We start from the raw sequence: 12,384 nt of genomic DNA, 5'->3' as shown, positions 1-12,384 counted from the left end.
TTCTGGTACTTTAGATGTTTGGTGGAACATGCTAGGAAGCAAAGTTTAATTAGCCTGTGTCAGAAGTTTCTGCATCTTTCAAAGGGCCAGATCCAGATGATCTTAAGTTAGGGCCCTGGACACTCCATTCTTGGGAAGTATTCCCTACCGACCCCTATTTATTTCTGGGGCGGAGATTTGTATGAAGAATGAAGTTGTCTCTAACACTCTACTGGCGTTCAGATGCAATGTATTTAGTCACTCCAAAGATGCCAATTGTTGATCCCCTTTGTACCCCTATAAGAGAAGTCAAAAACAGCCACATGAATCAGAAAATTTACCCATTTTATTGATGCATTGCAATTGCTCTACATTTTACCATATTATGTAGAAAATACTGAAAATACAAGCTACTTTGTAAAACCAAAGACAAACATTGAATCCAAAGATAAACTATGTTTTTACACAATGGACCCTTTTCCCGTAGTTAGTATTAAATTTTAAATATCTATTTCTTTTTGTTAAAATGATTATTTTACATACTCCCTAAGTACATCTGCATTACAAACATAGCTCAGTAATTCTCAGAAACTGTTTCTAGAGGCTTGTCATAAAAGGAAGCGCACAACCAGAAAAGGGAGAAAGCAAAAAAAGTTTAAATCGCACACAATAACTAGCATATCAAATACATTTAATAAACTTGGAATTCCATTGCAATATCAAGGATTCAAAGCAGAAATACTAACGTTACATATAATGTACATAAAATGTACTGCTACATGTAGTGAGATTATTTTTCAAGCTGAATCAAAACCACGTATTATATAAAGTTTAGCAACGAACAACCATGTAGACATGCTGCACCATCCATCAGTTAAAAAAAAAAAAATTGAAACAGGAAGCAGGCTTGGGTCATTCCTGTCACTGAGAGGCAATTTCATTTCCTATCCTAAAACAAACCATCCTAACCAGTGGGTTTTTGCATAATAATGCTGAATAAAACACACACTACTGCGCTTGCCTGGCTAAGGGCAGTCAAGTTTAGCCCCTCTAGTGGAGGACGATGGATGGTCAGAACTGTTTAAGTGAAGTTCTCATTCCTGGGGCTGGGATTTTAGCTGAGCACTGACCATAGTATCACTTCCTGGAAGCTACTAAAAACTCCAGAGTGATCAAGTGTCCAGATGAGCCTAGAGTGGCTGTACCTAACCCTTCCCATTTTCTCTCTCACCCTGAAGGGGAGAAGCTGGAAATACAAGTTCTGACAGGACTTAAAGCCTTAAGCTGGTCTGAGGTCAGGCCACTGTGACCTGGGCCAGCTGCTCACTTTATTCTTGGAGCTTCCCCCATCCTGTCAGGGCCAGCAATGTTAAGCCCCAGAGACAGAATCTAAAGCCACACTGAGCACATACACATTCAGCAGACACAGATGGATTTTTATCTTGGTAAATCTGAAATGCCAATTTGCAAAACTAATACTGAAGATCTCTAAAATTCTTAAAACCACACACTGCTAGTAAGGTGATTATGGTAACAATATAAGCTCTTGGTATTGTCTTCTCCCCGTGAAGACTCCTATCTTAAGTGGTATCCACTTACTGGACTGAGGGTGGGGGGTAGGGTGAGCAGGAGTGGAGTGTTTTTTTCCTGCATCTCATTTCTTACAAAAACAACAAATCTTATCCCTTGTAAAGATAAGGAACAAAAAATATTTCCATTAGAAACTAGATCTGCCTTTGAGCATGAAAATGAGAATGCGCTTGGCAAAAAGAGACACAAAGATTGCACACACAGACCAGAAAACTGTATAACACTAGTGACAGAAACTATACAAACTGCTTGGGTATCTTGATCAATATAATGCTGAAAACACAAAATAATGATAAAAAAAAAAAGTAGAAAACACCAACATGTTCCTGGTAGGCTATACTGACTATCTGCCCCATCTTGAAAGCCCTTCCTCCTTACAATGAAGAAATTCCAAATACCTTGACAGCTCCTCGGTGTTCAACCTGGTACAGAGCTTGCCGACCAGGCTCCATGAAATCTCCCATCTCCATCCTGCACCTCCTTGACACCATCTCTACAAAGAACCAGTCCTAGACTTATCCCTCAAATACATAATTTTCAGTTCAGATGGAACATGTCTACATCTTAGGGTTAACCTTCTTCCCCCAAATCTTTAATGGGCAGGAACTTTGCCATCCCCAGTACTCTCTACTTGACCCAGATCCGTGTAGGAGCTGAGAGTACAAGGACACTTTCACAGTTTGAAGGGCCCCAAGAATACACAAGTTGTTAAAAAGAAACCTCAAAAGCCCGATGGCTCAACAGGCTTTGGTTCCTTCTAAATATTCTTCACCGGCTAAGAAACCTTTCTTTGAGTTCCCTGTCACCAGCGGCTTCACAAAACTCCTCCTCATAGTATTGGGGATGTGGGAAGCAATACAACAGGCTCTTTGGTATAAACACATCTGTTACATGTTTTTTTCAACAAGCAAATATTTTACTAGGAATATCAACTATTTGCAGGAAGGACTGCCACATGGGAAAAGGAAAAAATAAATCTCATCTAAAAGTGATTGCACATACTTAAAAAAAAAAAAAGAAAAAAATGCATATTTAATATTGGCTTGACTCCTCTCACCTGCTTCCCGAATTCTCACAGAAGCAAGGTAGCAATGCACAGTGAGAGAGCCACATGGGGAAAATGCTTCTGTGAGAACTCGGCTGAGAATCCAAAATGGAAAGGGGTAGAGGTGGCAGTAAAAAAGAGAAGCTGCTGTTTTTATTTTTCAGTGTCGGCAGGGAAACTGAGAACAATGCATATACACAACACAGCTATTAATCCTGTTCTGATAAATCCCAGTGAACAGCTTAGGGTCCACGGGGGCTTGCTGGTCCGTCCTAAGGCAAGCTCACTGTAAACTCTATTAACCACTACATTATCATATAAGGCACTACAATAAGGGAAGGAGGAGAAAGGGAAGGAAGAGACACACACTGAACAACTCCTCACCAGACACACCTGTGCAAAACAATTCCAAGGGTCTCCTCTCCTTGCAGGCAATGCCCCTGCTCACTCAGCACTACAGTAATATGCTCTAATATAATTGCAATTAGTTCACATACATTCCAACAAGTATCAGTTCATTTTGGTTTAAATACAATGGAGACATCAATTCCATCTCCGGGGTAACACTGGAGGATCAGAAACACACTAACTACACAATTCAAGTGTAATCACTACACATTTGATTACAAATAACATTTTGGGTTAGCAGGAAAAATTGCTTGTTATATTCTTCTAATCAATATGTACATATTTAATTATGCAAAATATTAAAACACCACCATTACAAAACTTCTAAAATATTTTTAAATTCAGTAATAAATTTTTAAAATATTTTTTGCAATTCCTACATGCACTTATTATATAAGTCTTAATAAGAGAGCATTCAATTTGCTGCTGGCATACAAAGAAAGCTACTTTAAAGTATAAAAGCTATACACAACGTTTCTTATCCGGTTTCAGATCCTTTAGCTTTCTCCCCAAATAAATCACATAGAATGAAGGGAGAGCTGAGGCAAAGAGAGAAAGAGGTGTATTATTGAAAATTCATACTAATATTCAGGCAAAGCTCATCGATGCCAACAACCTTTAGGCAAAGCTCATCAATGCCAGTATCGCATAATACAAAGAGATTTTGCATATAATAAAACAACTACCACCATACAATAATAACCACCTTAATGGCTTTTCCAATAATAAAATTTAAGCTAAATCAGAGAGAGAAGGACTTTTTAAAAATAATTTAAAAAGAATGCACAGGGTTCATTTAGAAAGAATACCTGGTGCTTTCACGGTAGGTATGGATTCTCTCACACTAAGTCACCAGCAAATGGTGAGCTGCCTTTTTAACACTACTTTAATAATAAACACAGGAGCAACTGAGAGAATCCCAACAGTAACAGAGAGTAGTATGTAACCAGTTTTGCAAAAATAACAATTTCCCACTAAATATAACATGACATGAAAACAAAATTGAAACACTGTAAGCTTAAATGTCCCATTAGCAAAGGTAAAATTTTGAGGAGAAATGCAAGATAGTAAAATACAGACTTGTGCAAGCTGCTCTTAAGATAAGCAATTAAGTCTTGGTTTTTAAACAAGCAGAAAGTAATGATTTTTCTTTTCTTGTTAACAGATTTCAAGTCCTTCTATCAGCATTTTTCCTCTGACCAGCAATTACAATAAAATAAAGTTAAATAAAGAGGAACTTCACTTGTTTTTAAAAGCATTTATAGAAATCAAGTCAGAGAGAGAAAATATTTTTCAAAGGTTAACTTCAGAATGATCTCTCTTCCTTGGTAACTGCAGATGATGGGCATCTGAACTCTTCCAAATACCAAAAATGCTGTCACAAAAATAAAGAATTAAAAAATAGGGCAGACTTTGGGAGACTACAACAATGCAGTCAACACTGAGACAGGTTCCCCAGAGAAAAGCCTTCTGCTTCAGTGGGCCCCTGCAGAGCAAGTTGCTGGCTAAGGAGTTTCAGGAGAGGGTGAGGGAGGAGCTCATCACAGCCCATTAAGAACTCTGACCCCTCCTCCCTCATACTCACCAACTACAAGTAAGAATACTGGCTGATCTTGGTAGGGCTCAGTGGGTATCCAGTGTAAATGGTTGAGCCTCGGGAAGACCCAATGTAAGACTGGGTGGCAAATTGGTGTTGGTACTGAGCAGGGGCCACGCTGGCAGAAGTGAGGAGACTGGGCCCAACACTGACAGGGACCTGGTGCACCAGAGTGCTAGGGTGGGTGGTATACGCTGCAGCATGCCTTGAGGAGCCCTGCGGGGAGAAGAGATGAGCAATGGAGCTGGTGGAGCCCAATGCAGCAGCAGAAGTGGGGGCAGCATACGTATACAGGTGAGGCTGGCTTGGCAGGTGAGCAGGGGCTGGGGCCAGGTGTGGGTGCCCAGTCGAATGTAGTGGGCTGCCATGCTGGAAGGCGTAAGGGGCTTGGGAGAGCGGGGCCACAAACGCCTGCTGCCTGCGGGGGGCAGGGTTGTTGCTTCTCTCTTGCGAGGTTGGAGCTGATGATGATTGCTGGTTCTGGAAGGAGGAAGAAGGAAGTGAGGAATCTTGAGGTCACCCTGGCTCAGGGCACCAAAGGCCAATTTGAGAGTTGAGGTTCTAACTCATACTGCTTCTGGGCTGCCATAGCACAGAATCTCCCAGACTGGCAATGCTGTCAGAAGTCAGCCATCCATCCCTCTGCCTCCTGGCAGAATAGATCGTAACCCAGCCCAGACAGCAGCAGTTTGCTCTCAAGTATGACAGAGGAAAGGGGGAAATCAAGAGTTCATAGGGTTACTCACTCCTGCAAGTAAATAACTGTCGACTCAACTCACCCTATTCTGGCATCAGTGACTGAATTTTTCCTAACCTTTCTTCCTTGCCATTGTTTTCTCTTGCTTTCCTCTAAGTTTTTCATATCCCTCTTGAACTGTGGAGCCCAAGACACATGCACTAACTCAAACTTACATTTGCACCTGCATGTGCTCTCTCTCTCTCACACACACACAACCACACAGTTACACCCTCATATTTACACTTTCTCACTACTAGTAGACATCATACAAGCACCAGAATTTCAGCTGAGGAAAAAGTGAACACAAATAGAATAGTGACCCTCCCCACCCCATCAGAGGATCAGATGGGGAGAAAAAAGCCCCAAATCCCAGACTCAAGCACCATGTAAGACTAGAACCAGTTGATTAAGTATCCAGAAAGCTTTTTCACTGTCTCTTGCTTCAAGTAAACAGAGTAAGGCTCAGGTTATTTATGACCCAGAAGATAAAGAAAGAGAATCTAGTCTCAATGCATGTGGTGGTGCAGAACGAGGCAAGAACTAAAGCATCCTAGGCACTTTCTAAATTCCACACATTTCTCTCATCTTCCAGGATAGACTAGGGAGGTCTGATGGAAAACCTGGAACGTACATTCTGAACACATTTACAGAGGGAATGAAGAGACACAACACATACAGATATGACACAGGCCATGGAACACCAAATTGTTTGACACAAAAGGGACTTCATTTGGCTTTATTCAGCAGTCCAGCCAGAAGCAGGGTTCTCCAGAGAGTAACAACAGCGGGGGCCCCAAACAGAAGGCAGCAGCCCCTAGTGCTTACCTGGCTAAGGTTGAGTGGCTGTGCTGCGCTGGTCCCCCCGCGCTGAGCTCGATATCCTGTGGGGGTGATACAGCATCCAGATGACTGCCCGCTCACTGAAGCCACTGGCTTGGTCTTACTGCTCAGGAGACCTAAGAAAGGGTCAGGCTTTAGTTATGAGCAGACGTGGACTCAGTATCACTGAGCTAAACCTCAGATGGCATCATATTAATCAGTCCATGTTTGTATGAGGTTTGCAAGAGTTAAGGTTTCATGTGTATCTTATTTCCTCAATTACATTTACACTAGAAGAACAAAAACTGTATTATCCATTTCTTTTCTGTCTTTCTACAAAGCTCCATAAAGATCTTCAAAAGGTTCACTTCAGTAAATATTATCTAATCTCCAGTAATGTGAAAGGTACTATTAGAAATATAAACACAAGTAAGACATGGTCCCTGCTCTCAAGGAGCCTAGAGTTTATGTAGGAAGGGATTAAACAAGTACAGAAATGACAATGTGAAGCTGAGTAAGATACTGGTAATATTTAGGAACATTTAGGTGTCAAAGGGGTTTAAAGGAAGACAAGATTATATCTTGTTGGGCATTCACTGTCTTCAAATTCTAAGAAACTGCAGAAAGTGCAGCTGAATATAAGCACGATCAATTTTCAAAATTTTGCTTCCTTCTGTGGTCCCACTAGGAAAACTGGAGCATTTATTCAGTGACTTGTGGAGCAACCTATTTTCTTTGGACCCAATAGTGGACAGAGCTCCTAATAATGTTTCTCAGTAGCCTGGCATCAGGAAGTTTTGCCCTGTCTGCAATGGACAGTTGTCTACTTCTCAGGAGGAGAACCACACGTCACCCTCAAACTAGAACACTGTTTATGTCTTCGGCAGTATTATAATTCATGGTAAAACACTAATTCATAAAAGTACGAAGAGATGGCTATATCGATGCCAAAATTTCACAGTCCTCGCCTTTGGTGTATAGAGTTGCCACTGGAAAAGAGCTGCCTAGACTAGGACTACATTTTTCTGGGCCCCCTTGCCTCTAGGTGGGGCCATGTGATGAGTTTTCACTATTTCCGGGGCTAAAGAGGTTAAAAACTGTGTGTGCCTCCTCCATACTTTCCTTCTCCTTCTGATTGGATGCTGAGGATTCCAAGGCTCTGATCCTTAACTCGCTGCCAGGCCTACCAACCAGGAGCACTTGCACTGGGAACTCACGTGACTAAGAAATAAATTTCTATTATGTTAAGCCACGAAAACTGGGGCTTGTTACTGCAGTTAGCATTTCATTACCCAATAACTGAACCCGGGAACCTAAACCCAGCATCTCACAGAGCAAAACAGATGGAGGTAATTTGGTTGATAATACAACCCACAAAAGCATCACTGCTATGCCACTGGGCGAGAAAAGATCTAAAGTACATATTGTTTTCCAAAATAACTTTTGCAATCACTTTTAATATTATCAGTTCCCATTCATTTCTGGATTGTCAAATCTGAACCACCTGTGGCAAAAAAACCTGCCTGTTAATTCTCCCTGCCATCTAACAAAAGTCGTATCTACCTTCTCCCATCAACAGTGAGTGTATTACTGAGTCTACAAACTCATTTTTATATTGATCCAAGCAAAATAAACACAGGAAGATAAACTGATGGCCAAAAACAATTTCATATCACAAGGAACTGATTTCTGAACTAGGCAATTTTTAGGAAAATCTACACCACTTGTCTGTACCATTGGCAAAAGCAGATTATAGCAAAATACTAAAGATACACACATCAAAGGAGCATTCAACTCCAGTTGTGAACAAACTCACCTGAGGCCTGGGTTGCTACAGTGCAGTCACCAAGCTGAGTTTTCAGTGGAGGTACAATGATGGTGCGGGTGCCAGCGCCATCCCCCACGACTCTGCCGGGACCCTCCGGAAGGGGTCCACTATTGCCCCGGAGAGCACTCAGGGTATCAGTGGAATATGGGCTGCTCAAGGAAGAGTCAGAGTCTGGAGAATCATTGACAGTGACATAACTGATGACATTAGACCTTGCCTTCAGGCCAGAGCTGAGGAGAAGAAAATACATGAAAATTCAACCCCCTTTTAGCAATGTTTCTTTGCTGGTCTCTGGTCTTCCCATAATAAAAATGATGATAATCATGATGATAGTAATAATAACAACAGTAGCAGCAACAAATTTCTGAGTGCTTATTATGCATCAGGCACTATTCTTACACTCTACACATAACTCACAACACTTCCATGAAGTAGGTACTTTATCCCTGTTTTGCAGATAAGGCAACTGAGGCAGAGGGAGATGGAGATTAAGAAACTTGACCAAGGTCACACAAGTGATAAGTTGTGAAGACAGGATTCAGATCCAGGACAGAATGACTCCAAAGTACACACCTCTAGCAACTATTCTATGTTGCCTCTTAGCCATTCCCAACAGCATTCTTCAAACACCACTTTATTTTCATATCACCCTGCTAGACTATAAATGGTTCTTTACTGTATCTAATCAAACTTCTCACTATAGGTGTTTTTAAAAAAAGTTTCTTCACAAAATGACCCCTACCTTACTAACTTTACCTTTTCCTTAATTTTTAATAGGCTTGCCTCCGGTCAAAGCAATCCTGCTGGTTACATAATTTTTGCCAGTACTAGGCCCCTTTTCTTCACTGGAAAGTTAACTTTTTTCTTCCCCAAATCAGTTCAATAACCACTTTCAAAACTTAGTTTCAAGTCTATTTACCATTTGTAAATAGCCATTTGTAAATACCATTTGTAAATAGCCCTTTTGAAGTATTTCATTCTAAATTTACTCTTTCAAGTTCATTTAAACTTCATTTACACGTGACTCCGTTAAGTCTCCTAAGTTACTTTCATGCGTGAATCCTTCCTCCTCAGGTAAAAGTAGAGTTATTGCTTCTTCTATATGCCTAACACCAAAAACACAATGAAGAAGAACACAGAACAATCAAGGCAACTGACTATGTTCACACCAAGAGAGGTGTGTATCACAGTTCTTAAATGTATCCTATCTCTCTTAGTTAACTGCCCAATTAAGGACTTGGATTAAGGTGCTGGGATAAGAGGAAATAATCTGGTACTTAAATTCTTAAACTGAATGACCATATAGCAGAGGGGGGAAAAGAAGGTAGCCCTACTTAAAGTTCTACCTCTTCCAAAGAGGTCTGTTCAGATTAAAAAATTACACAAATTTCATATAATCGCATATCTACCAACTTGTTCCAATTAATTGTTTTTTACATGCTTCTGTTACAGTATCTGTTTTCAGACTCTAAAGTTCCTTAAAGGCAGGGGATCATGTCTGTAGTACATAATGTGCATTCCAAGCCAGAACAGCCTGACAACGTAATCTATACCTTCCATCTAATGTATCTGAACGACTGATTTAACTGATGAACATGTATAATATTACAGAAAACTTGACAATGCTCAGTTATGGAAACTTGAGTGTTCTGGCTCACTCATCCACGTCCATGCTTCCTAAATACCCCTTTTTAGTCCTTCCTTTCATAGCCAAAATTGAGCCACTTGTGTGAAGCCAACAGACTAAGACCAAGGGCAGGAGCCACAGAGCTAGGGAACCATTCACCTGTCTTACCTATTGGGCTTATATTTGTTGTCCTCTTCCTCATCAGTGTCACTGCGGATAGTGATGACACTCACAGGAGGGCTGGGAGTATCTGGAATGATGATTGGCTGATGCTGATCTTGTACAGGGACTAGGGAATTATAAGAAGATGTGGTACGGAGGGGGCTGCTCCCAACCAGAGAATAGACTTGAGAAGGCAGAACATCCAGAGAGGACCTGTAGGAAAAGGTCACAAGAAAGATCATTCAGTGCTTGGTCCCCAAAACTAGATATCTTTTCCCCAGAACTCTTTCCAATTTACTCTTTGATTCCTCCTTACCAAATCATTAAGCCAATACACTTAACTATAAAAGTCCCAATAAAAAATAAACTACCCACTCTAGCCAGGGTTTCCAGGACAAGAACACCAAAATTAGAATATAGATTTTATTTTTGTATGCCCTTTACCCCGTGGTTAAATTTCACTCTGTAAAGTGGGCAGAAAACTAAAAACATCAGCCAAAAGAAGGCTGGATTCAAAGTGGCAGCAGAGAGGAAGGATCAGCATAACCAGAACACCTCTGCGTGCATGCCCGAAGGTTAGCTCTTTTCAATTTGGCAGCTTCTTGCTGCTTCATACCAGAAGTGTCTATACTCCAACACTCCAAATGCCAGGCGACATATCTTTCAAACTGGCAATTTTAACTATCAGCCCTAACAGAGACTTACTTAGAAGAGACTGGAGCAGACTGCTTATTCTTCTTTGAAGGGAGGGAACTGGATTGTTGTTGTCTGACAACATGGGCAACGCCAACATTAAGGGGCTGAGCAGTGGCCAATGTCACATGGTTAGTCAGCAAGGATGGCTGCTGCATAATAGTGCTGTACTGGTTGCCATGAGAGTGGGCATTCCTGTATCATCAGAAAGAGAAGTATGAATGCTGAAAACACTGGGAAGGCAGGACCAAATAGGTACTAAAAGCAATTAAAACAACCAAATAAAGCTGTGTTTTATTTTTATAGTTGGGCACCTGGATTATAAGGCTTTAGGGGTTTTCACTGTATGGTTTATTGCATAACACTTTCTTTAAATCTGAAGTAAATAATTTCTGAACTTAGAACCTACTGTTTTCCTGCATTCAAAGTTTTCTTGTAACTCTGTCTCCTAGCCTGATATGGATTCTTTTCTTCAAGGATTTCACACAGAGATAAATCTCTCCTTTCCTTTACCTTCTTCCTGTCTCACCAAATCCTCAAGTGGTCCTTCCCTAAGGGACCTGCCCTTGCAAATTCTCCCAGAGAGGAACACAGGGCACTTGCCTCCAGTCTGTGAGCTGCTGGCCACTGCCCATGGCCTCTGGAATCACTGCAGTGGGCTGGACTGAGTTGTGTAGAGCTACCCCAGGCAACTGTTGCCAAGTTGAAGGCAGGAGAATTTGTTGGGTTCCTCCAGGCCAAGCCTGCTGTAAGGAAACAAACACAAAAAGATCCAGACTTGACTCACTCTTGGCTTTTTCTTCTGTTTTTTAGATGAAAGAAAAATTAATAGCTTAAAAGAAGTTTCTTGTAGATTGTTAACTTGCAGAGATTTAAAAAAGGAAGGTCAGAGGGGCTCAAGGTTACAAGTCTTATGAACAGGGAAAAAGAACACGCTGCCTTCTCTTGGCCACCTCCATAACCTGACCACCAGGGTATTAAAGAAAAGAAGATCCCTGTGGTTAAGAGTTTCTATTATACTGCAGAGTAAAGGAATCTGAAAGTTCAGAAGTAAGCTCTAGTTAAATGCTGGAGTAACATTTTTGCAAAGAGTCTAAAAACATCCCAAGAAAGAGTTAAGACAACTCCCTTGAGATTAAAAATAGGAATTTAAAAATTTGAGTGCCAATCAGATAAAAGACATCAGGTCAATTCAACCCATAAAACAAAGAGGAGAACTGTTCCTTTTTAAAAGGGTAGTCCTTGGAAAATGGAGCCAGATGTGGATGACCAAAGGCCAAAATCCTTTGGCAAACAACCTTAATGCCAGCAAGAGAAAGCTAACTTCATCATTTATAGCCATGTGATAGCATTTTTAAAAAATGCAATAAGAAAAATATTTAAGAAATAGATGTGGAGAGTACCATATTTTGTTTTTAGTAGTTTCCTAAATATGCATCATTTGTAGAAACATAACTCGACATAAAAACTAATCACTAAAAGAAAATATATTGTTTGTAGTTCTTAACAAGCCATGCCACTTGCAATAAATAGCAACAAATATGTTTTCTGTACTTCTTATGGAAATTGTGGCATTTCCTAGAAAAACGGGAACAGATTTGAAAGTCTGCTTTTTAAACCTGAATTCCACAGTACAATCACCTACAATGCTTGGGTACATATGGTTCTGTTTCTGGAATTCCAAACTGCAAGGCCATCAACACACTGTTTTAAAAATATTTCTGCAAGTAACAGATCCACTTGTTACAAATACCGGTTCCAAACAAGAAGCCTTCAAATCAGAGAAACTGCAAACATGTCTGCTACCATAAGCAGAATTCAAAACAAAACAAAACAAAACAAAAAATAAGAGAAGTATGTTAAGTCACACCATGCGTCTTTCCATAAGCCAACACCT

The 12,384-nt window shown here is 40.6% G+C and overlaps 1 protein-coding gene across 3 annotated transcripts in view; it reads right to left on the bottom strand.

Moving 5' to 3' along the window:
* Positions 1-307: 307 nt before the first annotated feature.
* The window catches only part of HIPK1 (homeodomain interacting protein kinase 1), a 47,547-nt gene continuing 35,470 nt past the window's right edge, over positions 308-12,384 (bottom strand). For 2 of the 3 annotated variants that reach the window (XM_067727331.1, XM_067727330.1), the window contains exons 11-16: positions 11,091-11,233; positions 10,500-10,682; positions 9,801-10,007; positions 7,994-8,235; positions 6,184-6,314; positions 308-5,099 (exon numbers count right to left, since the gene is read on the bottom strand). In XM_067727331.1, the coding sequence (XP_067583432.1) occupies positions 4,611-5,099; positions 6,184-6,314; positions 7,994-8,235; positions 9,801-10,007; positions 10,500-10,682; positions 11,091-11,233 (1,395 nt within the window). In that variant the 3' untranslated portion in view covers positions 308-4,610. The remainder of the gene's footprint in view (positions 5,100-6,183; positions 6,315-7,993; positions 8,236-9,800; positions 10,008-10,499; positions 10,683-11,090; positions 11,234-12,384) is intronic. The other variant, XM_067727332.1, reaches the window with a different exon arrangement.

This window comes from Pseudorca crassidens, chromosome 2 (genome assembly GCF_039906515.1).
Source record: "Pseudorca crassidens isolate mPseCra1 chromosome 2, mPseCra1.hap1, whole genome shotgun sequence".
NCBI lineage: Eukaryota > Metazoa > Chordata > Mammalia > Artiodactyla > Delphinidae > Pseudorca > Pseudorca crassidens.
This window is presented reverse-complemented; position numbering and strand designations above follow the sequence as displayed.